Below are 26,174 nucleotides of genomic sequence, written 5' to 3' on the forward strand. Positions count from 1 at the left end.
ATGCTTCAGAAAACAACTGTGCATATAAAGAAACTCAGATGAGTCCATCTTCGGTATCATTCTGGAGCATGTCGCATGTGTTTCAAGAATCACACTGGCATGCAGAGTCAGAGCTGAGTAACCTCCAAATAGTCTTGACAAAAGGACTAATTTGCTGGCAGCCCTATGGCAGAAGGGCCAACTCATGTATGATTAGCAGTACAGTGGGAGCTGCTGTGATGTAACCGCTCCCACACCACTCCTGGTAACATCTGAAGGATGCTGATCACATCAGCATGCCCAGTAATGTCACTGGGTGGGATAGCTGGAAGCCAGAAACAAAATTCAAAGTGATCTTGATAGGCTGGAGCGCTGGGCTGAAAACAGCAGAATGGAATTTAATAGGGATAAATGCCAGGTTCTGCACTTAGGAAAAAGAAACCAAATGCACAGTTACAAGATGGGGGATACTTGGCTCAACAATTCTACAAGTGAGAAGGATCTTGGAATTGTTGTAGATCACAAGCTGAATATGAGCCAACAATGCGATGTGGCCTCAGAAAAGGCAAATGCTATTTGGGGCTGCATTAATAGAAGGATAGCTTCCAAATCACATGAAGTGCTAGTTCCCCTCTACTTGGCACTGGTTAGGCCTCATCTGGAGTACTGTGTCCAGTTCTGGATGCCACACTTTAAGAAGGATGCAGACAAACTGGAAAATGTTCACAGGAGGGCAATGAAGATGATCAGGGGACTGGAAATAAAGCTCTATGAGGAGAGACTGAAAGAACTGGGCATGTTTAGCCTTGAGAAGAGAAGACTGAGGGGAGATGCGTTAGCGCTGTTCAAGTACTTGAAGGGTTGTCACAGAGAGGAAGGCCAGGATCTCTTCTTAATCATCCCAGAGTGCAGGACACGGAACAATGGGCTCAAGTTCCAGGAAGCCAGATTCCGGCTGAACATCAGGAAAAAATTCCTGACTGTTAGAGCAATATGACAATGGAACCAATTACCTAGGGAGGTTGTGGACAGCCATCTGTCAGGGATGCTTTGACTTGGATTCCTGCATTGAGCAGGGGGGTGGATTCAATGGTCTTATAGGCCCCTTCCAACCCTATTATTCTGTAATTCTATGATTGCTTCCTGTGCCATCAGCCCCAGGGATAGGGTGATCTATGACCTCCAACCTTTACCAGCAGTCACAACTTTGCTGGTAAAGATAAAAACTGGCTCAAAGCAAGGCATGGTTTTGAAACAGAAGAGAGACCAAGCATATTTATGGCATTTAATTCCCTTCCCAGATAGGGAGCTTTTAAAATAAGCTAGCAGATGCTGTTAGTAGCATGTCAAACTCAAGTGGAGTGGGAAGGAAATTGGACAAGGCACCAATTTTAAGGAGGTGCCTTTCTTTTGAAGAGGCAAGGGAAAAATTGCAAAGCTACCATTAGATGGCTCACTTTCAACATCCTTCAATCCTTCCTGCCTGCCAACAGGGAAAGCCAGTTCCTCAAACTGCTCTCAGTTTATTGGGCTGGACGTCAGAATGAGATCATATCAGGCAATATTTCACTCAAACGATTCACTTATTATTTACAATAATAAAAAAAGCATTTCTCCAGCCACTGAGAAATGAAGTACATCTGAAGTCGAGATTGTAATTATATGCAAGCTTTCGAAGTGTGGCAAAGATGTCTCCCACATCCCTATTGCTCCTTGGGTTGGATAAAAAAAAATAATAACTTGCAGCAGAAACGATCTTTTTTTAAATAATATTATGAAGCTTTTACACAGTAGATGAGCAACCATTTTCCGGCATTTCATTTTGTCAGAGAATGGAGGAGACACACCGATAGGCTGATGCAAATAAAATCTGGCTAGGTAAAAATCTCATTAAAGCCAAATGTAAAGTTTTGGGAGTTTAAGCTGTTGGCAGATCAACTGGCATCCAGTACATGAACCCTTCTTTATTCAGGGATTTATAACCTATTTTATACATAGCATCTGTAACACACACTGGGATATATACATTCCCTTTCTAAAATGGACAAAGCTTTCTTTACAAGAAAAACCAAACAAAAATACAACCTCCTCCTTTGTAAGTTATGTACAGCAGAAACAATAATGAGAGAAAAAGAGAGAGATCAAAACAAGTTTTTTTTTTTAAAAAAAACAACACCTGAATTTCCTTGATCCTTGTGCTTTTCTTTTCTTTTGTACTTGCAGAACATGCTTTATTCTTACGGTACAGGCTTGTTTCTGTTAGTTAAAATGCTCCCTGGAAACTCAGCTGTTAGTTTAGCTAATAGCACCATGCTGCCTTGGCATGGCCAATTTTTGTTGCCCTACCCTCTCAGCTATCTCAAATTGTGCATTTCATCTTTGCTTTTCAAAACTTAAGTTACCAGTTCAAATCCAGCTTCAGTGCACGTAAGATGTCTGGGCATCTCCAAGGGCTGTTTAGTTTGCTACTCATATTCATTGGCCGGTGGAGTGTCCAACTCTTCAATGCCTCCCTTTTCCTGGAAATCACAGCAAAGTTAAATAGCAGCCTTTCTTAACCTGGTGCCCTCTAGATGTGTTGGACTTCAACTTCCATCATGCTCCAGCCAGATGCGTTCGACTTCAGCTCCAGTGTGTTCAACTTCATATGTGTGTTGGACTACAGATGTGTTGGACTTCAACTCCCATTATCCCCCAGCCAGCATGGCCAATGGCCATGCTGGCCTGGGGATGATGGAAATTGGTCCAACGCATCTGGAGGGCACCAGATTGGGGAAGGCCTCTCTACAGAGTGCATCTTTCAGCACTCATTGGAGAAAGGCCTGCTATCATCCATCCTGTAAAATCTGCGTTATTTATAGCACTTATTTACTAACCTGGCAAATGGCTAGGCACAAAACATTCTTCATATAAGTATTCTAATTTTATTATCATTCACTCCCCTAGCCTTCATCACAGAGCAGGCTTTAAATTCTTCTCTTTTTAAAGCTAAATAATCCACCTGAAGAATGCAACAAAGATTAATGGAATTCTTCGCATTTTCAGGCTGGGTGCTGCCTCACTGCAATTTTACCAACATTTAATGATAACTATACTACTGTAGGTTTTGAAGCTCTATGTAGGTTTAGCTAAAGCTGGAGCATCTTACATAATAATTACTCATGCCCCTGACTTGTCTGCTGTCTATACTGCAAGAGAGCAAACATATTTCTTCTCCATTGGGCTACAGTGACCTTCCTTACCCCCTTTTCTAGATCAGGGGCAAATTAAATTAAAATGTGTACTTGCATGTGTGCACATATGTCTTTAAGTATCAGGCATGAGGACCCTGATCCAGATGGGGAAAACAGCAGGGCTGGCGGGATGTGAGGGGTGGGGTTAACCCTTTTCCGATGGACCTGTCAAAATCCTCCTGGGGCAAATAGGCTATGGAGCCCTAAAAAGGTCAAATGTAGCTTGCAAACAAGCTAGAATTTACCTTTTCAATGTTCTGTAGTGCTCTGGATGCCATATTTTTCACCCACCAGGGAAAATCCAACAGGCCCCTCCTCTTGCAATTTTCAGACGTGCTGTGAGAACCTCCTTTTTGTTCTGAAAGGCCTTTTATGAGTACACCTTACTGTCTCTAAGCTGACACCTAGATACTGTTTTTAAAAGCTTCTGCTGATGTTTTCTCCAACTGTTCTTTTAACTGTTCTTAGTTATTCATTTTTAGACAGTGCATGAACTTGCTACAGTAGGCACCATCTTAGAGGAGGCATTCCTTCCTGTGTATGAAAGGTGGAATGCCTCTTCTAAGATAGCATCTGTCACCCACTGTTTTTGAAAGTAATTGAACCCAAAATATTTAACTTTTTAAAAAAGTTGCCCAACCAATCAAAAGGTTTTTAATCCATTGATCTAACATATTAATGTACTAAACATTGCAGTCCTAATAAGAAACATTATTACCAATGTTACACATGGAAGAAGCTATTATCATCCAAAGCATAAGTCATTTTAAGCAAGAGGGAATAGTTGTGCCAAACAAACCAATATCCGCCATCAGAAATGAAGAATTTCTCATCTTTTGAAATTGTTTTGTAGCCCTCAAAACGCAAGACAAATATACACTTCTGATTTATCACTTTATTTTCTTTGGAGGGAGCACCTTTAAATTTAATACATCGCCTCCCCTCTCCCTGCAAAAAACCACAAGCAGATTATATTATGCATCACCCATTAGTCATGTTGTTATGCTGCCTTCTAGATATTTATTTTCTCCAAAAGAAAGACATTCAAGCAATTCCTCACAAACCAACGACAGTCACACATGGGTAAAAAGTTGAAGGATTTCGCACTTGCCCCCGAGTGAGTCAGAACTTTTGCTCAATATGAAGTCATCCAAGTCTACTATTCCACATCTCCTTAGGAATAGTAGTTTTGTAGTTCCTAGGCTCCTGCCTTTTAAGTATATATTTTACTTGCTAAAATAAAATGAGAAAATCTATTAATAAACATCATGGGGAGAATTGTACATATTTTGAAGCAGCTAAACAAGTATCAAGGACCGCTATGGGACTCCTCCAATGGCCTCGTTCACACGTAACTATGAGCTGGGAATCCTGGCTTATTAAGCCACAGTGTGAACAAGCTGTGCGCTCAATGTACACACAAGTGGTATGCAACCCGTATACTCTTCCCTTCATGTGGGTTGATAAACACACCAGGAAGGGATACCTTAGTGTCAGGTCTGAAGCTAGGATTATGGTTCATTGCCCAACCAAGCCAGGATTCGCAAGCCAACAAACCCTAGTTTAAACCTGTCTTATGTTCCCTGCCAATGTTTTACGTGTCCACAATGGTGGACAACACTTGAGTGAACTGTGTGCCACGGCACCTATATCCATGTAATTTCTAACATTTCATAGGGGGAAAAAACCAGTCACACTTCTAACACCCTAATTCTCATACCAAGGATCATTGTCTGACGGATGTATCCAATGCCAGTCTAACTTAAGTCCCATTCATTTCAATGGGTCTACTAGGCAGGACTAACACTGGATACAACCTTGAATCTCACCTGCTCTTACTCATTGCTTAAGACTCACCTCTGCCTTCTGCATCTATATTAATTTAAACGGCAATCACCTGGTTTCCACCAGTGTAAGAGGATGTTTGTTCTTTCAGTTATACATAATAGGAAACACAACTGCCCTACAATAGGTTATCAAACAGTTCAAAAAATACCCCAGCTGCTGCAGCGTGTGAACAACAGGCTGCATGATGCCTTAGTGTTCATGCCCAAGCACTGACACTAGAAATGATGTACCCACTCTATACTGCGCATTATTTAAGGTGCAATCCTATGCATGTTTAGATGGGAAAAAATGCTGGCTGGGGATTGCTGGGAGTTGTAAGCCTTTTTACTGTCTGAAGATGCATAGGATTGCACCTTTAATTTCTAGAGAGCTTGGTAAAGGAGCTGAACCCTGAAGAGTGACAACTCTTGTACCTCACATGTGTTATAATTTTATGAGATGGCTCTGCAAGGGCAAAAATAGAGACAGTGATTATCAGGGACAAGTCCCGATAAAATAAAGATAGTAGGAACCTATGCATCTATAAGCCTAAACATTCAAGTATACATAATTCAGGATTTTGCCTAAGTGGAAGTTTTAACCCCTTCCCTTTCCAAGCTGTAAAATGACACCAGCACTCTACCCTTTTGATTGCCTAGATCAGCCTTCCCCAACCTGGTGCACTCCAGAAGGGTTGGACTACAATTCCCATTATTCCTAGCCAGTGGCAACAAATCATGGCACTCTAAGAAGCCTCTCTGGGAAACGTCCCAACTTTAATGTGTGGTCCACATCCTAGAACGAAGGTACACATGTGTGAGCAGAAAGAGTCGAACCTGTGGACAATGTGTTGTAACGGAACCAGCCCTACCTTGGAGTTGGTTCAGATCATAGACGCATAGAATCATAGAATAGTAGGGTTGGAAGGGGCCTATAAGATCATCAAATCCAGCCCCCTGTTCAATGCAGGAATCCAAGTCAAAGCATCCCTGACAGATGGCTGTCCAGCTTGGTCTTGAATGCCTCCAGTGTGCGAGAGCCCACCACCTCCCTAGGTAACTGTAATGGCAAACCAGGTTTTCTCAAACTGGCTTGCAAACCAGCTTCAAACCATTGTTTTAAAATCTGATCCCCACACACACACACACACCACGCCATAAACCATGGTTTGTCAATTTGGACACTATAAAAAACCAGAGATAGGCTTTGCAAACCATGGTTTGGTGTGACACCTGAGCCGAGCCTGTATGAAGCATAAAAACATGAAGGTTTTTAACTGAGTGAGGCGGAGCCCAGAAGCTTATCTGTCAGAGCCAGCAACTCTTATATGTAACTGTAAGCCAAGACTTCCTGTAAAACTCTATCTTGTATTGACCAAGTCGACACTGGTGGCTTCCTTCAGTGTCAGCCTTTTGTGTGAAAATAATATTAATACCTGTTCTGATTTGAGGGAACAATGCAGTAATAAGGTTCCTTGGAGTTTAGGGGGTGGGGGTAGGATGATAGGAGATACATCTGATGTGCAGGCATGCTAATGCAGAACATCTGTAGCTTATTTTTCCTACATTCCACATATCCCCAGAAGTACATTTTCTATTACCCATACCTCAAATCGTAAAGCTGCTGTCGGCCCTAGACGGCAAATGATTTTGGCAGCTAGAAAACCGACACACACATTCCAGGAAGGGATGCTAAGTTTAATGTATTGATGGGACGGGGGTGGGTGGGGTGGGGCGGGAACGCATGCAATACTCGGAGCAGAAGAGCCACAATCATTCCTCTAGAATTGGTTTGGGAGGATGGCTCCTTTCCAAACAAACTGCGACCTGCCCCAGTTTTTCAACCCCAATCACACATGTTTGCTCAAAAGATTCTCAAAACTGTGGATGCAATTATCCAGAGAAAACCTTACTCAGGTATATACAACCAGTGCCTCCACTATGTGTGTGGGGGGGGGGGGGGAGAGAGAGAGAGAGAGAGAATTGGGCGTGTCCTTGTTCTCTAAAAACTAGATTTAGAACAAGAAGTTTGTTCTTAAAAATAATCCCCCTATGACTCCAGTCCAAGATCAACATGCAGAGAGGCTCTGAAAACAAGCAAAAACACCAGGAAAGGAAAAATCCCAAAGCACCACAATTGTTTATTTGTTGTGCAAATCTCTAAAATGCTCTGCTCTATGTGTTTCGAGACGGAAGTCTCTTCTTCAGGAGCAATTAATCTCTTGGTCGAGCTTGCTTCTAGTTCTGTAGGAACTAGTCTGTTCCGTCGACTGTTCTATCCATTTCTATCACACAGTCGATGGAACAGACTGGTTCCTACGGAAATAGAAGTAAGCTAGACCAAGAGATTAATTGCTCCTGAAGAAGAGGCTTCCCTCTGGAAACACATAGAGCGGAGCATTTTAGAGATCTGCACAACAAAAAAATAATTATCATAAGACTAAAGGACTCGATGGTCTTGTAGGCCCCTTCCAACCCTACTATTCTATGATTCAATGACTACACTCAGTGGCGCTTTGGGTTTTCCTTCCTTAAAACAAGCATCATTGACTTAACCACATACAAACATCAATGTGAATCAATCCTTGTTTATATAGCTCCAGAATAAACTGCTCCGAATTATTTAAAGGCCATCCGAGCCATCAGAGTCCTTTGCACCCTTTGTTTTGAAGCCTGTAATTGCCCCTGGAGTTCGGGAGCCTGTGGTTCATTCTTTCTGCTTGGACACCACTGCGCTTGCGGGTCTCAGCGCGAAGAATAGCCCTGGGGTCCAACTGGCTTCTAGTAGTGCTCCTTGAGACACACTCTTAGCTCTTTTCTCTGCTCTCTTCTGGCCCCTCACCCACATTTCCAAGACCAGCATCCCCCTGCTTTCCTAATGATCCACCTCGTTTGCTCAGACATATCCAGTTGCATTGTATTTCCAGAGAGAAAGCTTTACCCCCACCCCCCTCAGTAAAGCACCCACTGAGCCAGGCTTTGTATGTCACAAGAATGCAGCTCGACCTCTGAGGCCATCCAGGCAGCCTGCATCCTCCGTATAAGTTGCTCTCTTGGAGCCCAAGGGAGGTGATCAAGCATGGAGCCCAGAGCGCTGGAAGTTGCTCCTAAAGGCATCAAGCTGAGCACAACCATTTGAATCTTTTTGGGAATTCTAAGGAGAAGCCCCATTTTTAAGGCTCTCCCTCCAAACTCTTATTTTTGAACCAAATGGAGGTAGATCTAGTGACTAATGGCTACACCTCCATTTTGTCTCATCACCATCACCGCAAGTACTAGTGGGAGGGGCTGTAGCTCAGCGGTAGAGCACTTGCTTTGCAGGCAGGAGGTCCTGAGTTCGAACCCTGACATCTCCAGGTAGGGCAGGAAAAACCTCTGCCTCCAACCCTAAAGAGCCGCTGCCAGTTGGTGTTGACAATACTGGGCTAGATAGACCAAGGGCTCAGTATAAGGCAGCTTCCTATGTTCCTAGTTGTGCCAGAACCTTTGGATACATCATCCGTTGGTTCTTCCTGGAGGACATAGTACAAAACACAGCTTACATGGCTTGAGGAGTGCCCAGAGCATTTTTCTAACTATTTGCAACCAACCAGGATTGCAGTCCTTTGGGCTCCCCTTATTCTGAAGCCAGGTCATTACAGATGCTTATGCTCTACTCTTTCCCCTTTCCACTTGAATCTATCTATCAAGTTCCACCCCGCGCACCCCACCATGGTCACCAGCGCCTGAGCTCCCTTGGCTCGTAGCCTCCCAATCCTCTGCCTTGCCACTTCGATAGTGCCACCTTCTATTCCTTATTTGGCAAATGCTGACTTCCCCAATCTTCGTCTTTCTCTATGCTTTCATTGGACCTATTAACTAGCTAGGGAATTGGTGTGCTATCCAAGCCTTTTTGACTTCTGTAGCGAGTGTGTCGATGCCTTTGGACTCTAGACAAGGGTGGGAAACCTAAGGCCTGGGGGCCAAATCTGATCCTCCTGGGGTCCCAGTACAGCCCCTTGGAGTTCCCCAGATGGCCCCACCCCCTTCCCCTGGCCCCACCCCCTTTCCTCTGACCACCAATCTCTTGGTGGCTTCCTGGCTTTTGTGTGCAGTTTTTTCCCCATTCTAAACAGTCAAAATTCCAAAAGACAGTAACAGTCACTGTTAGTGACTGACAGTAAGAGCTTGAAGCTGCAATACACAGTTTTTTTTAGTATTTTTTGGCTCCACCCCTTTTGCCTTTGGCCATGCCCACCACTGAAATGCAGCCCCCGAGACCTTCTCCAAAATTCAATTTGGACATCAGGCTGAAAGAGGTTCCCTGCCCCTGTGCTGGAGCACAGTGCAGCCTTCCCCAACCATGTGCCTTCCAGATGTGTTGGTCTACAACTCCCAGCATCCCCCAGCCAACATAGCCATTGGGAGGGAAGGCTGGCGCAGTGCATCCATCTATTGCATGTGCACAACTAATCTACCTAAAGGCCCCCTGTAGACCCGTGTTCGTCATCATACACCTACACACAGATGCCATGTGTCCGTGTGAGTGAAGATGCGTGGCAACATAACTGAGGGATTTGAGTGTCCAGAGAAGACTGTATTCTTTCGGTGCCTCAAACTCCAATCTTGCCATGCAGTGAATATTTGGCATGTAAGCCAATCACATTACTTAGATTGTTTTACAGCTAGCATAAAAACGTCTGTGTGCATGCAGGGGGAAAGAAAGACGGGGGGGGGGGCTTGGCATATAAAAATGATGAACAGCAGTTTCAGGAGAAAGATGCAGCTCACACCGTTCTATCTATTTTTGTCAAATGCTCACAAGGTAATCAGAACAGCCCCTTTATGATTCAGCTTCTGATTAAAAACATATATACCTCACTTTCGCCTCTGTCTTTTACACAGGGGAGCAACAGTGGTCATATAATTCAAGCGAATAAAACCTGCGAGGACAGTGCCCAATTTCTGCTAGCCAAACAGTCCTATCAAACTGATGTTGGCACATTGCAGATGGGAGGAAGAGACTAGCGAAACCAGGGAAGAGAGATCAAACCCTGCATCCCTCTGTAATAAGATATCTACCTATCATTTCTATTGTAGTGGGGAAGAGGGTCCAGAGTGGACTTCAAAAGAGGAGCAGATTTAAGAAGTATAAGTATAAAGGCAGGTGGAAATTCCCCATTTATGGGAGAACACGGCTGCGGCTCAGTGGTAGAGCATGTCCTTTGCATGAAGCTCTCAGTTCAATGCCCAGACCCCTCCCTTTTTAAAAGTCCTCAGATACCAGAGCTGAGAAAGGCCACTGTCTGAGATCTTGGGAGAAGTGCTGCCAGACAAAGTTAGGGCAGCCATATGTCCTCTTTTACAATCCTCTGTTTGAAGGGCTGCCCTCTATTTTGAAGGCATCCTCTATTTGAAGGACCGTCCAGTCCAAGTCCAGCTGAAAGATAAAGAACCATCAGAAGGAACAGCTGGGCCCTGAAGTAACTCATCCACGGCACCTGGACAGCAGACTGAGCAAGGCACACAGGTCACCTGGCCCCAGTCTTCCACGCTACGTTGAGATTATTGTATTTCTATTTAAATTATAATAATTATTTCTAAATATGCATATATACATATAAATTAGCACATGTAAATTTTATGCAAATAGGTGTCCTCTTTTGTCCTTTTTTTGGGTGATGTGTGTCCTCTTTTTTGGCAATTCACAACTGGCCACCCTAGACAGCGCTGGGCTACTTGGGGCAATGAACTGACGCTTGTCAATAAGCCCACAAATTACTAGCCAGCATTTTTTAAAAACTAGCCCCCTCAATGCAGTGTGGAAACGCAAGATACTAGCCTCTTAGTAGGCTAGTAAAAAAAACACACAACCTTCTACCAAACAGGCCAGTGGAGGAAGGAAAGATCTGAGAGTTGGGCTTCTCTCTTTCCTTAGCCAGCACAGAAACCAAGCAGCCTGGCAGAGAACAGATGGAGAGATCTGTCCCTCTTCTGCCCGCTCAACCACTTGTCTGCCTGGAGTTCCTCACTGCCTATGCCTACCAGGCCAGCTGTTAAATACAAGGCTGGTTTCATATGGCTACTGATGTGGGAAGAGACACATTGGTGGAAGCAGTGGAGGCTGGTGGCTCTGGTGTCAGCATGAATCCACTCCAGGTTTCAGTCGGAACCGGTCAGAACCCTAAAGGAGCTATCCAAGGTGCGGAAGCCTCCAATAACCTTTTTATTTCCCCAGGCATTCAGTGTTTCAGCTGGCTGCTGCTGCTTCTGAGCTTTATCGGTTCATTTCATCTGTTGTTTTTACTGCTTTTATTGTTTTATACTGCATTTTTACAGAGATTTTTTAAAGGTTGTTTTTGTACTTCTTTGCTTCGTCAGCCACCACAATTCCTAGAATTAGAAAAGGGCAGAATATAATTTTAAAATACTACTAATGCTGCCATTTTTTAAAAAAGGGAAGAAACAGTAGCAAGGATATTGCCCACCCGCTTCCAATGGATTGTGTGCAGAGCAGGTTGTCACCGAGAAGGCACCGGCAAGGCTTATCATGCAAAAGACCGTAAGATCTGGTCTGGGGCAAGCACTGACTAACTGCATGCAGAGGGCCCTAACCTATTTGAACTGCACCAAGAAAGCGCTGCCACATTCCTGAACCACGTCTGCCTTTCCTTCATCTCTACTCCACCACCATTCCAGGAGAGCTTTTATCTTCATTATAGAGAGACCAAGGGCAAATTAGCAAATCACAAGATGCCCTACAGTAGTTATGATTCCACTGGGATTTGAAGATCATCGCTCTAGCAGGAGACACTAGGAAATGCTTTAAATGAAAGCTTCTGCCTGACCTACCACGATTTGCGGCTGTCTACAGCTGAATTCTAATGGTCCACTTTTTGCAGGCGCGTGCGCGCGCGCGCACACACACACGGAAATGTCTACCATGGACTGTTTTGACCTTCAAGCTATGACATTTATATATATAAAAAAGTGTTCTCCCAAACAGTATTCAGGATTAGCATGGATTCATCACAAGAAGGGAGCTTTATCATGGGGGGGGGGGGCATACAGAAGAGTTCTCCACTCCAGAGCTGGGAAGGAGGAAACGCACAGCTATTCAAAGAATTAAAACAAAGCAAGGCGTTTTCAGAACATCAAGGCATTGCAGGGAATCAGGGAAGGAATGGGCAGTGTTTTTCCAAGGAGGGCCTCAGAAGCCATGCTGCATTTGACTGGTGGAACCAGGAAGCATCCCACCTCTAAAGAAACTGAAGACCTTCAAACATTTATTTATGTATTTATTATCAATACTTAAGTACAGCTTAATAAAATAAAATTCCTTAATATAATAAAATCCACTAACCTATACTCTAAGCCAACCTGATGTCTGCAAGATGTTTTAGATTACAACTCCTAAGATTCCTGACCGCTGGCCATGCTGGCTGGGGCTGATGGGAGGTGAAGTCAAAAAGACTTGGAGAGAACCATCGTGCTGAAATGGTGCAATGTCAGGACTTGGTACATAAACTTTGCTTGCTTCCATCTTCACTACCAATTCCAATTTCCTTTTGTATCATGTCTATTAGATCAGCCATGGTTTATTTGCATAATTTGATTTTAAATATCGTAATTCTGCATTTGGATACCCCCTTTTTATTGTTTGCCACAATGGAATCTTGTTATAGAGCAGTATATAAATAAGTAAATGAAACAATCTCCATACAGAGCTCAGTAAATTTTAAATAATAACAATATGTATGTACAGTACCATCAATGGACATGGCACTTTACAGAGTATGGCTTTGATGATGTTGGAATGACCCACGATAGATCTTGATACAACTGGGGATTGGAGAAGAAGTTGTTTGGTTCATAGTTTAATAGGAACTGACCTAGTTTGTGCTTCCCAAACTGATACATGAACCTGGACTCAATTATCCTTTGGTTTTCACACTTGCCCAACTTTTGGGAAGCAGTTCTCCAATCAAACAAAGGCGTACAAAAATGTGCACATCAGGGGAAATTGTGTTCAAAAATGCATACACTGGGGAAAACAGAATACAAAATGGCATATATTAGGGGAAATTGCTTGCAAAAATGTGTCTATTTGGGGGGAAGTAAACAAAAATGTATAGGAACTTTTGCGCATACGAACTTTCACACAGTTGTTTAAAAAGAACATTTGCAAACTAATGCAGAAACAGGACAAAATGAAGTTTCTCGAACTTCAGCCATTATTGCCAAGTGTCAGAGATGATGGGCAGCTGTAGCGTAAAGACAGCTGTAGTTTAACAACATTCCATACCCCCTAGTCTAAGCAATTACTATACAGGTACAACTCCATAAATATAGGTGACGCTGAAACATGACCCTCAAGCAAAGTAAAATTTGCCTTTTCTCTGCCCCCACATAATGCCCACCGGTTAGCAAAGGCTGCATTGTATTTAAAATGTAAGTGACCTCTCTTTGAGGTGTGGGGTGTCGATTAATTAATAATGTTTCATCCAAAGTTACCCTACCTGAGAGGGACCTACAGAGGGGAGAGGAGCAGAAGGGTTACAATACAATTTGTGGGGAAAAGAATGTGGTTGGTTTGGCATATTTTGAATGCTGGGGATTCTCTGGCTAGCATCTCATCCATTTTTAATATACTCCATCAAGCTGTCAGAAAAGGATATGGAAAGTAATTATTGCACAAGGGCAGCTTCCCTTTCCTGTCAAAATATGTACAGAATATCTAAGGTTGTAAGGTACCCGTTGTACACACAAGGAAGAACTGGTAAATGTACACCAAACACTAAGGATTTCAGCACACAGTTAAGAGTCTATGCCTCACTCCAGCACTTTCTGGAGATCTCTGGAAACTTGTTCAACCAGAACAGATGAAGCACTCGAGAGGCTTGCGGTATACCTGGTGTAAATTAGTGGCAGATTTAATAAAGCTAATACTCTACTGGAAAGCTAGGCAGATGGCAGGTATGTTGGACTGAGGGAGCTCCAGCCGGCAACATGAATGCTGAAAGCGGAGCTGCAGAAAAGGGTGGGAAGCCCCCGCAAATCCAAGGCTTTGCAATTCTAGCGAGGAACTGGGATGGGGTGGGGGTAGGGTGTTGCTAGGCCTGGGCTCGTGGGGCCCCAGCCCTGAAACTATCTACTACAGCACTGGATCTGTTCCCTGAAGCTCTGAATGACCACTGGTGCCAAAAGAAGTTTTTTTCCTTAGCTTAATTGCCATGCAGGGTGTGATTTTCAAGGGGGATTAAAGCTGGGAAGGCAAAGTTTAACTCTCCCTTCCCCACATGATGCAACATTCCCTCCGAACTCAATAATGTGTCCCTCCAAGACAATTAGGCTTAGGAAAATTTTTTTCCATTGGTTCAGGATGATCTGGGGCATGGTGCAAATTATTTGAAGAATTTATTTTATTTGAGGTTATTTGGATAAGAAATTAATTGGCTGGCTGTGCCGCCTGTGACATTTAAATAAAACCTAGTCATTATTTCTACATGTCCATATATACAGTACATATAAATCAACATATGCAAATTTTATGCAGATTTGTGTTCTATGGACCTAGGCCCCAAATCTTTTAAGTGCCTAGCAACACCCCTGGGTGGGTGGACTCCCAAGATTCTTACACCCCTACAAGGGCTAGGCAAATGTCTGGCTTATCTCACAGTCCCATCGCAACACTGTATGATCGAGTGCGCCATAAAAGCTGGAAGGATAAATAGGGTATACCGCTGGGAATTTATATCAGCCTTCCTCAACAGATGGTACCACCGGTCCACTTAAAGATTGGCCATGTTGGTTGGGGAGGATGGGAGTTGTAGTACAACACATCCGGAGGGCACTGAGTTGCAGAAGGCTTACAGAATTTATATAGCACCATCTATCACAATGGTGGCCCCCCATCTGTGGAATAAGCTCCCCGATGAGGTCTGCTTGGCGTCAACATTGTTATCTTTTCAGCACCAGGTTAAGAGCTCTCTCTTTTCCCAGGTATTTGGCAGCACAGGATGAGTTTCAATCGGGCCTGGATGTGCCTTTATTATGACTGAATTGTTCAAAGTCGCTTTTAGTTATATGTTGCTTGTGTATATTTTCTGCGTGCTTTTATGTAAATAGCTTTTAAACTTTGTATATTGTATTTTAATGTTTTAACTTCTGTAAACCACCCAGAGAGCTTTGGCTATGGGGCGGTACAGAAACGTTAATAATAACAATAATAATAATATGATGATGATGAACCCTTTATCACTAAAGAGGGTGAAAGAGTACAACAATTGCCAAGTAGAGGCACACTTTGTACTGGCTTAAAACAGTGATGTTGACCTTTTGGGGTAGGCAACCAGGTGCCCTCCAGATGTGTTGGACTACAACTCCCATCACCCTAACCAGCATGGTCATTAGCTATGTAGGCTGGGGATGTTGGGAATCATGGTCCAACCAAACCGGATTGGGGAACACTGTTGAAAAAGCTAAGCAGCCTTTCAGTTCCTATTACACACCCAAGCAATGGGATAAGGTCTCTCATTCCTATAATTTCTCAAAGCCAAGACACCTTTCTTTATGCTCTTTTGTCAGATGAGACCCCGCAGAGAGACAACGCTTTGCGTCTCCTTCTTGAAAGCCTCCCTTGAATCCAGGAGGAGGTCTTAATTCCTCTATTAATTAGGATTCTGCAGAGCTCACAACAGCGCTCTCATGCTGCTCTCCCCTGGTGTCATATTTTGTGTGAATGATGTGGTTCATTCAGAAAACCTGGTGAAGTCCTAAAGGACCATGGGAAATGACATCTGAAGTGTGCTTGACTTCAGGTCCCCTCTGTTAATCGATAGTTCCCACTTGAAGCCTGAGATATGCCGTTTTGCATGCTCAGGTCATGACGTCCTTGACTTCAACATGATTGTCACAACCGGTTCTGCATTTTGTTCCTTACCCACTCAAGCTCTCCCTAGATGCCTGGCCTTGTGACCAAAGCAAGAAGATTTCAACCATTAGCTTGTAATGACTGTGCTTCCTTCCCTACCCATTGCACCTCTTATTAGCCATTTTAGAACTTAAGAACATAAGAAGAGCCATGCTGGATCAGACCAAGGGTCCATCTAGTCCAGCATTATGTTCATACGGTGGCCAACTAGCTGCCCATGGGAAGCCCACAAGCAGGACAAAGGTACAACAGCACCCTCCTGCCCATGTTCCCCAGCAACTGGTGTACATAGGCACACTGCCTCTGATACTGGAGGTAGCATACAGCCATCAGGACAAGTAGCCATTGATAGCCCTCTCCTCCAGGAATTTGCCTAACCCCCTTTTAAAGGCATCCAAATTGGTGGCCATCACTACGTCTTATGGTAGCGAATTCCACAGTGTGGCTCTACACTGTGTGTTGGCTTATCCAAATGCCCTAGAAATCCTGTCTCCTTTCCTCAACCCCTCTCCCCGACTGCACCACAGCATGTAGTCCTCCTTCACCTGAAGTACTTCAAACTTTTGTTAGAGTCTCCTCTTTTGTTAGCTCCTTCGTGCCATAGTTTAATGTCTGTTCTTTCCCTCAAGTATCCCATTGCTCAGTTCATGGCAGCAAGGGCTGGAGCTCAGTGAGAGAGCACATGATCCACATGCAGAAGGTCCCAGGTTCAATCCCCGGCATCTCCAGGTAGGGCTGGGAAAGACTCCTGATTGAAACCCTGGAGAGATGTTGCTAGTCAGTGTGGACAATACTGAGCTAGATGGAGCAATGCTCTGATGGTATCAGGCACCTTTCTACAAACTGGCTGCCTATGTGTTTCTGAGCCCAATTCATGGTGCTGGTTTTATCCTATAAAGCCTAATATGGCTTGGGACCGCAAAACCTGACAGACAGCCTCTCCCGGTATGAACCTACCTGTACCTATGGTCAACATTTGAGTGCCTCCTCCGAGGGAGGCTCAGAGGATGGCAACAAGGAAGAGGGCCTTTGCAGTGGTAGCCTCCCAAATATGGACTGCTTTCCCCAGCAAGACCCACCTGGCGACAGGTTAAGACTTTCCTCTATTCCCAGGCATTTGAGGGCATACGATGGGCTGTTTAATGCATAAGCAATTGTTGCTTTAGTTATTTAATGGGATGGCTGTATTTTAATGGAGAATTGTCGTAGCTGGTTTAAACTGTGTATGTTTTAATTCTATTGTAAGTCACCTTGAGTGTTTTTTTGAGAAAGGCATCTAAGAAATATAACAACAACAACAGCAACAACAACTGCACCCTTTGTTTAGTCCCCATGCTTTAGAGCTCCCTGCCCCTTGGCTTCTTCCCATTCTTCACCCACTCCACAAACCTACCCACGCCACCCTGCTGTCCTGGCTGGAGGGCTGTTTTAATCTTAACCCATTTTTATCCTTCTGCCTTCTCAAGCAAAAGCCACCTCAATGTCCACACTTGAAGGATCTCCAAGAAGATGAAGCAGCACTGCTACAGTGCACCAAGGAATGCTTTAAAGGTCAAGGACGCGATCGAGCATTTCAAGGAGATGCATGGCTTAGAAAGCGAAGACGTGGAGGACAGATGTGACGAGCTCTGTCTGATGACCCAGCAAAGCAAGAGACAGTCTCTGTATGACTGCTGCATCTGAGAACATGCGTTCAAAAACAAACCGGGTCCTGACAGGCATGTGTTAATCCACGGTGAGGAGACTAGATTGTCAACTGCATGGCCAAGGGCCACCAAGTAGGAGAGGCTGGAATTTCAGGACTGGAAGGACATGCCCTTGGCATACCTTTGCTCCCAATGCTTGAAGAAATCCCAGTTCCATCCAGCTCTGCACATGCATCAGTGAAAAATAAGGGAATGCACAGTGCTTTCTTTCTTTCTTTCTTTCTTTCTTTCTTTCTTTCTTTCTTTTTCCTTCCTTCCTTCCTTCAATATGTCATTTACAGATTTTGCTACTGGAACCATGAAGGCCTATCCCAAAATCCTTTGGAAGACAGTTTTAACTTAACTCTCTTGCCTAAATTCTAAGACCCAAGGCACACATAAGCAAGCAACCATGTCTTTTTTTACTCTAGATCAGGACCCTAGTGTGTGTGGGGGTAGGGTGTCTTTAAGCCTTTCCCCCCACTGCGGTACCAATCCATATTGTGGAGTGGAGGGGGGGGCACACCTGCAGTTTATATTACCAAATAGTGATCCAGTAAAGCCAGTGGATCACTACTTGCCAATGTATATTGCAGATGCAGGGGGCAGGAAGCAGAGAAGGATTAAAGCCCCCTACTCCCCATGCTAGGGTCCAAACCTGGATCAGGACCCTTGCATTTACTTTAGAGTAAAAAAAGAGGTGGGGGAGATGTTGCTGCTTGCAATGTCTTTAAGTAATGTGTGCTTTGACCTTAGAAATATAGGCTACAATCCTAACACAGACACTTATTTACAACAATACTATGTATGATGCAGTGGGAGTTGGGTCAGAGAAGCACAGGGGGCTCACATGTCGTCTCTCCTGATGCTTCTGGGTCTCATGCAAAGGGGTGGTGATGGATGTTCTCCTGCAGCATGGACAGAACATGCATTGTTCACATGAGATCCACAAACTGTGACAAAAGAAGTGCACACACCCCATGCCTTCTGTGTTGCCATTTCTGAGAAACATGCAAAGCCACTCCAGGCATAGATAATTATCATTTTCCTTACATTTCTTCACATTTGGAATCCCATTATTACTTTAAAATAAAATTGCCATTTTTAAATCACACTGAATCGCGTTGTAGTCTACATGAATCAGTCCATGTGCTGAGATCAACATCTGAGGCTCTTCTCCCTAAGCAGGTGGCGACAAGCAGCAGAGCCTTTTCGGCGGTGGCACCACAGCTGCGGAATGGTCTCCCAGGGAGGCTTGCTGGCTGCTCATGTTGCTATCATTTTGATGCCAGATAAAGATATCAGGCTTTTTAACATTGCTAATTTTGCTATCATTTTGATGCCAGATAAAGACATCAGGCTTTTTAACATTGCTAATTTTTAAACTTTTAAACTCTTTTAAACTGCTGTTAGCTTTCAATGATCAGAGTTTTACCATGCGCTGTGCTGATTTATTGTTATTTTGGATGTATTTGAAAAATGTGCATTATTACTTTTTTGTAAGCCACTCCTTGGAGTGCCTAAAATGTAGGGATGTCGGAGAAATCCTCCACGGACCACAATGAGGCTAGATTCTATTGAATCCGGCCCCCCGAAGTCCGCGGAGGATCGGATCTCTTACCTCCACCTCTCTGTGAAGTCCTTGCCGGCCGGATCTTGCCTGCCACCAGCTCCGAAGCCCCAGTGATATGGCTGCCATTGCCGTATCGCTGGCTGGACTAATGGACTGCGGATGCAAATGGCGTCCGCAATGCCATTTGTGTCCCTGCTCTTTGACGTGATAGGGTACATAAATCTTTATGTAGCCTATTGCGTGAAAAAACAGGGACGCAAATGGCATATTTGCGTCCCTGTTCCTTCGCACGACATGACTGACATACTGCGGATGCCATTTGCATCCCTGCTCTTTGACGTGATAGGCTACGTAAATCTTTACGTAGCCTATCACGTCAAAGAGCAGGGATGCAAATGGCGTCTGCTACGCCGGACGCCATTTGTGTCCACAGTACGTCAGTCCAGCCAGCAAGACGGCAATGGCGGCTGTATCACTGGGGCTTTGGAGCCGGCCGGCAGCTCCGCGGAATCGCCGTGGAGCAGAGCCAGCTGGCGAAGATTCCAGGGGGCAGGACGGATCGCCTCCCCCCCATAGACCCCCCCCCCCGCCAGAAGAGCAGGTAAGTAATTCATACATCCCTACTAAAGTGTGGAGCACAAATTTCACAAACAACAATAAGGAACAAAATCTAAAATTCTACAACTGATGGGCAATATCAAGTTACTATTTTCTGAAACCAAAAGACAGAAAAGGTTCTTGCGTACCTGGAATAAATAGGGATGAGTGAATCTGTCAAGACTGATTCCACAGAGTTCTCTCTCTCCCCCCCCCCCCCCAGTCCATTCTATACCTGTTCCATGTGGATGTTTGGCTTGTTTTTACAGAAAAAAAATCATACAGATTTTTTTGCATATTTAAAAAAAGTGTGCATTTTGTCATGCTTTTCAGATTGTACATACTTTGGTACACATCCACCCATTCACTAAGGAGCGCTTGCATGCATTTTTGGAATGTACACATTTTTCTTTGTATACTTTTCAAATGTGTGCATTTTATCGGACTCATTTGTCCTGTTCTGGGGAACGCATTGCGAGTCTGGAAATATACAGATTTTCGAACGCAAAGTCCGTCCGGATCTGTGTCAGTTTCCAGGTGGTGCGGATTGGGGAAATCTGCCGGAAAAACCTGACAGATCTAATTCCTCACACTTCCCTAGGAATTGCTTTCTCACTTTTGAATCCAAGAGCTGTGGTTAGAAAAAAAAACCCAGGATGAACTAGAGCTTTGCTATGACGAATGCCTATGCTACGAACGTTTAGTGCTATCAATTATATCCACTCCACTGGTCTCCATGTTTCTCCCCCTTTGCTGCTTAACTGTGAAGTTTTTATAGACTTACTTCAAGTCTGCTGCTATTAAATTAAATCCATTGTAAAGGTGTCCTTCTAAGGCAACTTTCTTCAAGTAAGAGTAACTGTCCACATCCGAAGTCAAAAAATTTGTCACTAGGGCACCTGCAAGGAGTAAAGGTGGGGAAAAGGGGCTTTAGAGTGTGGTCACATGATTTCCTACGAGGAAAACTGACATTTCGCCTCCCTGGGGTAGCTCAGCCATGTATCAGAAATGCTTTCGGACTTGCTACTGTCAACAGCAATGCACAAACCCGGGTAACTTAAGTTTGATCAATTGTGGACTGCGCTCACCATTAGCGAGCTACCTTTATATACCTTTCTAGAGCATTTCAAGTATTTTCTGCCTGCTCCGAACTCATAACACTGTGTGATCCCGTCACATCATCCCTAATTCTATTTTCCAGTAGGCAGGAATTCTGCAAAACAACTTGGTTGCAAACCAGTGGTTTGAGCCCATGTGTACATGTGGTGGGAATCCACCACCAAACCTGGCTCCCCAGAGCACGCACTGGCATGATACAAAGACAAATTTTGTCATATGCACCCACCATATTTTTACATTTGCCCATCAAACGCCCATCAACTGCTCTTGGTGTCCCTACCCCTTCTGACTTTAAAAAAAAAATGTCCTAAGATTTTTAAAATTATTTCTCTTTTAAATGGGGAGGCTGGTGTCCTGCAAAGCAAGGCGCTGTCCTCCAGTGCACCTTTATTTTCATTCCAAAGAGTGGTTTTATGTTTTGGAGCTCAGACCCAACCTCTGCCTTGTAAATTAGGTTCTTGGGTGAGTTACTATCTTTTAGACTGGGTTCACACAACACACTAACCTATGCTCAGTGGTTGAGTGTGGGTTGTTGTTGAACCATGGGTTGTTGTTGCACTGTGGGCTATCGTGTTGTCTGAACACAGCGCATTTTCTGCAGAGTGGCTGTTAACCATGTGGCTTATTTTTCTCGAACAAACCACCTTAAGAACCCATGGTTTGTTGTAGGTTTGTTCAGAGTGGTTAACAAGCCACTCCATGATTAACAAGCCGCCCTGAGGAAAATGCCCTGCGTTCAGACAATACAATAACCCACCCTGTGGAAAATGCGCAGCATTCAGACAACACGATAACCCACGGCTCAAAACAACCCACACTCAACCACTGATTGTGGGTTAGCATGTTCTGTGAACCCAGCTATAGTCTCATCAGTTTGCCTTCTAGGAAATGAGTGTTTTGTGACTGGCAATGTCCACCATGGCAGCCATTTTGTGAAAGGGCCCACAGCACTCTCAACATTCAAAACATGCCCACCAAACCAAAAAAGCTTGGGGCAGTGACTCTCCAAGGTCTCAGCCAGAGGGCTTTCCCATCATCTGCAACCTGCTCTTTCTAGCTGGACATGCCAGGGATTGAACTTGGGACCTTCTGCATGCAAAGCAGATGATCTACCATGGAGTCACAGATCCTCCCAAGAAAACGGTTTCTGCCAGATATCAAACTAGGGACCTTTTGCATGTGAAACAAACATGATAACCTCTACACTGCAGAAACGGCGGCTTCAATCCTGTTTAGGTAGCCAAACACCTGGTTCTCATAACTTTCTGGCTGCTGTTGAACTCTTCCAAAGCAACTTGGAATGGAGGAGTCCTATGAAAGTTAAATTTTTTGATGCTATCAATTCTTCCGGCAAAAAACCCCACCGGTTTACCAGAAGGGTGATAGAACGCAGCCCAGCAATTACAGGCCCGTTAGTTAAGAAAATTCCATACCTCTATAGTGCACTAAATATTTGCTGGCAACACTTGAACGACAGGCCTGTGAAAATAAAATTCTCTCTAAGGAGCAAGCAGCTTTTGGAGCCACATTTTTAAGCATAGTTCTGTAGTCATTTTGGCACATTTTAGTTGGTGGAGTTGTGTTATTGTTTTTAAATTTTAAAAACACCTGGTTTTCAAGGTTGCATGTGTTTGTAACTTTAAGAGATCTTTTTTCCAATGTTCAGGGTGTGAGTGGCGATCATTATGTAGCCAAAATGCCACTATCCCTGCACAAGGGGCGGATGGGGGGTGTATCAGCAGGCGTAGAGGAACTCCCAAGGTTTGCAAAATTACAATCTGTTTTCTTTAAATACAAGTTGGGGAAGGTGCCTCCAAAAAAGCAAAATGTGAACTGAGCATGCCCCATGAACAGGAGCACTCCACACTAGAATATCTTGTAAGTGCCACTTGTACACTTCCAAATATCGAGTCACTAAATCAGGGGGTTGAACTGCAGGTCTGTGGGCCACATCCAGCCACCTGGGGTCCTATTCTGGCCCACCAAGGTTCCCCAGTTGGCCCTGCCCCTTTTCCTTGGCTCCACCCCCTTTCCCCCAACTGCCGATCTCTTGGTAGTTTCCTGGCTTTTGTTCAGTTCCCTCCCCCACCATTCTAAAAGTCTGAAATGCCTCTTAGCCTTAGCTACTGGAATTAAGATCATTAAACAAAAATATGCTATTAGTATTTTGACTGGGACAGATCTTTGGCCATGACCCTGGAGAGTTGCTACCAGTCAAGAGTTGATACTGAAGCAGGGCATGATAGACCAATTTTTCTATATAAAGGGAGCTCCTTAGACCCTTGCAGAAGTATATCAAAGGGGCAGGGGGAGGTTGAAGGAGGAGATTAACAGTAGTCCCCCCCCCCTAACTTCCCACTGATGTCAACCATGCCCCATCATTACAGGCCTTTAAACAGGCCCTTAAAAAGACTCACCTGTTACCTTGCCTATAATTGAGTTAGGATTCTACTGGGGTCATTATGTATACAGTGCTGTCTGGTTTTAACTGTTAATTTTAATTGAGATCTTCAGGGGAGGGGCTTCTCTTGGTACTGGCGCCTTTAGAGGCATGTTTGGTGGCGATATGCAAAAGAGCCTTCTCGGTGCTCCCAGGCTGTGGAACTCTCTGCCAAGGGAGGCTAGGTTGGTTCCCTCTCTGCTGTTCTTCCAATGGCAGGCAAAGACGTTTCTGTTCAAGCAGGCCTTTGGTATGTAAGCTGCTCTGTTGGGTTGGGTGCTGTTTTATTTTGTAATATTTCTGTGTTTTATCTGTGTTTTTAATGTATTAATTTTTTAAATTGTTTTTAACCAAGTTTTTATCTATATTTTTTTTTAAGTGCCAATGATTGTTAGCTGCTGTGAGCACTATTTTCTTGGTGGAAAGGCAGGGTATAAACCGAATAAATAAATACATAAAGTTTGGTTTTTATCATTGTTTTTACTATTGTATATGACACTCATCATCTGAGGCCCTCTTCCAAGTGGCTCCTCCGGGGGAGGCTTGGAGGACTGAACAAGGGAGAGGGCCTTCTCAGTGGTGGCCCCCCAATTCTGGTTACAACTTTCCTGAGTTCCGAGGAATGTGGCAGCATATGATAAGGTTTTTCATGGATCCTGCTTATTGTTTAAAATTGTTATATTTGTGTACATTGGTTTTATACTAGGTCATTATATCATATTTTTAGGGCTTCCATCTTTGTAAACTGCCCAAAGAGCTTTGGCTACTGGGTGGTATAGAAATGCCATAAAGAAAATGAAATGAAATTGTTTTTACCACCATTTCATTATTTTGTGGTTTCAAGTTTTCTTGTATGCCACTTGTTTTATTATTATTTAATAGATTTATATACTGCTGACCATATCCCCAAATATCTCTAAGTTTACCCTAAAGGGCAGCTTACAGTTCTTTTCAGTAAGTAATGGCTTAATAATGGAGAAGGCAGCTTTCTAGGCTTGGGAATATTGTTGCAAAACACATGAATGGAAAGGTAGAACAAGAATGGGCTTGTCACAGAATTAATTTCAACTACAAGGATTTACAGTAGCACAGTTCCAGGTTTATGTATGCACCCATCACCTCCTGTTTCCTTATACATACCTCTTCCTTTTGCATGCTTGTCTATCTTTGGCTGCATATAGTTTGTCAAGGCTGCCATCTTGCCTTTCTTGCTAATTCCAAGCCAAGTCCCACCTTCTTTGCCTTCCTCCATATCCAAACCTGCCATAGAAATAAAACAAACAGCATTCATAAGGATGCAAGAGACATGCTAGATCAGACCAAAGGTCCATCTAATCCAGCATTCTGTTCATGCAATGGCCAACCAGCTGCCTGTGGGAAACCCACAAGTGGGACGTGAGCGCAAGAGCATCGTCTCGCTTGTGTTCCACAGCAACTGGTATACAGAGGCATACTGACTCTGGTACTGGAGGTAATTGATAGCAGTCCCTTTTATCTCTCTTGAATCTCCCACTGTCCAGTTTCATGGGATGACCCTGAGTTCTAGTATTATGGGAGTATTAAAGCATTTAAATTGGGCTTTGCCAGGTGATGTGATGGGTTCAGGATCAACAACTGTATGCTACTTTCCTGTTTCCAGTTGTCTCACAATGAAGCCTCAAACCATCACATCATCTGGCAGAGCCTAATTTGAATGTCTGCAAACCTGCCTCTTCCATATCATCTTAAGACTCTGAGTATGCAGACATCCCGACTATAACATCCAATAAGCCTTCCCCCTTCCATTATCTCTCCTATACTCGCCCACCTGACCCCGCCAACATGCTTTTTGTAACATCTTACCTGATAAAGAGATCTGGAGATCTCAAAAGCTTGCACATTTTTTTGTGAACTTTGAGTTTGACTTTATTAATACCTAATAAAGGTATTGCACTATGTGGAGTTACAGAAAAGTCACACTTTCTCCTCTTTCCACCCATCTGACAGTATTTTCCACATGATGGCTTCCATAGTCATGTCATGCAGTCGCCCAGAATCTGTACTATGTGTCAGTTGCCTCAGATACAGCCTTTGTATCACAAGCAAATGGCACCCATCAAATAGGAGAGAAGCTGACGCACAAGCTAATCACGCCGGAGCCACCATGTGAACTGGTCATGGCCATCCTTGTGAAAAGCATTCATATCTGTGCGAAGCCAAGCATGGCATAGTTCTTCTCTACTCCTAGCAAACATCAGCGGGGAAAGAGCTGAAAGGTTAATATTAAGGCAGCCTTGGGAAGTATCCAATACTGCCACTGTACTAGTGGGAACCAGCACTAGCGCAATCCAGAAGCAACCAGAAATGAGCCGAAACACTTTCCAGAAAGGGGGCAGGTCGGTACAGCTTGCATAAAGAAGCTCCGCTGATTTTTTTTTTAAGTCATCGATTTTTATCCACCCTTTTTAATAGCCCTGGCAAGGGTCCCCTTTGGTAGGTTAACTACAGGCGATACATCAGAAAAAACTTCCTGACAGTTAGAGCAGTACGACAATGGAACCCATGACCTAGGGAGGTGGGGGGCTCTCCCACACTGGAGGCGTTCAAGATGAAGCTGGACAGCCACCTGTCGGGGATGCTTTGACTTGGATTCCTGCACTGAGCAGGGGGTTGGACTCGATGGTCTTATAGGCCCCTTCCAACCCTACTATTCTATGATTCTATGTTCTTAGGGCAATACAGCAATGGAACCAATTCCCTAGGGAGGTGGTGGGCTCCCACACTGGAGGCGTTCAAGATGAAGCTGGACAGCCACCTGTCGGGGATGCTGT

The 26,174-nt window shown here is 44.1% G+C and overlaps 1 protein-coding gene across 8 annotated transcripts in view; it reads right to left on the minus strand.

Annotated features, from left to right (window-relative positions):
• TANGO2 (transport and golgi organization 2 homolog) overlaps positions 1 to 26,174 on the minus strand; it is a 113,981-nt gene that overhangs the window by 29,800 nt on the left and 58,007 nt on the right. For 7 of the 8 annotated variants that reach the window (XM_084819869.1, XM_084819865.1, XM_084819871.1 and 4 more), the window contains 2 exons: positions 24,505 to 24,624; positions 20,590 to 20,704 (listed from right to left, as the gene is read on the minus strand). In XM_084819869.1, coding sequence (XP_084675995.1) covers positions 20,590 to 20,704; positions 24,505 to 24,624 — 235 coding nt within the window. Of the gene's footprint in view, positions 1 to 18,485; positions 18,544 to 20,589; positions 20,705 to 24,504; positions 24,625 to 26,174 lie in introns of all 8 variants that reach the window. The other variant, XM_084819868.1, reaches the window with a different exon arrangement.

The sequence above is a fragment of the Heloderma suspectum genome, chromosome 13, assembly GCF_057233095.1.
Source record: "Heloderma suspectum isolate Gila_16-S chromosome 13, 16-S_ref, whole genome shotgun sequence".
Lineage (NCBI taxonomy): Eukaryota > Metazoa > Chordata > Lepidosauria > Squamata > Helodermatidae > Heloderma > Heloderma suspectum.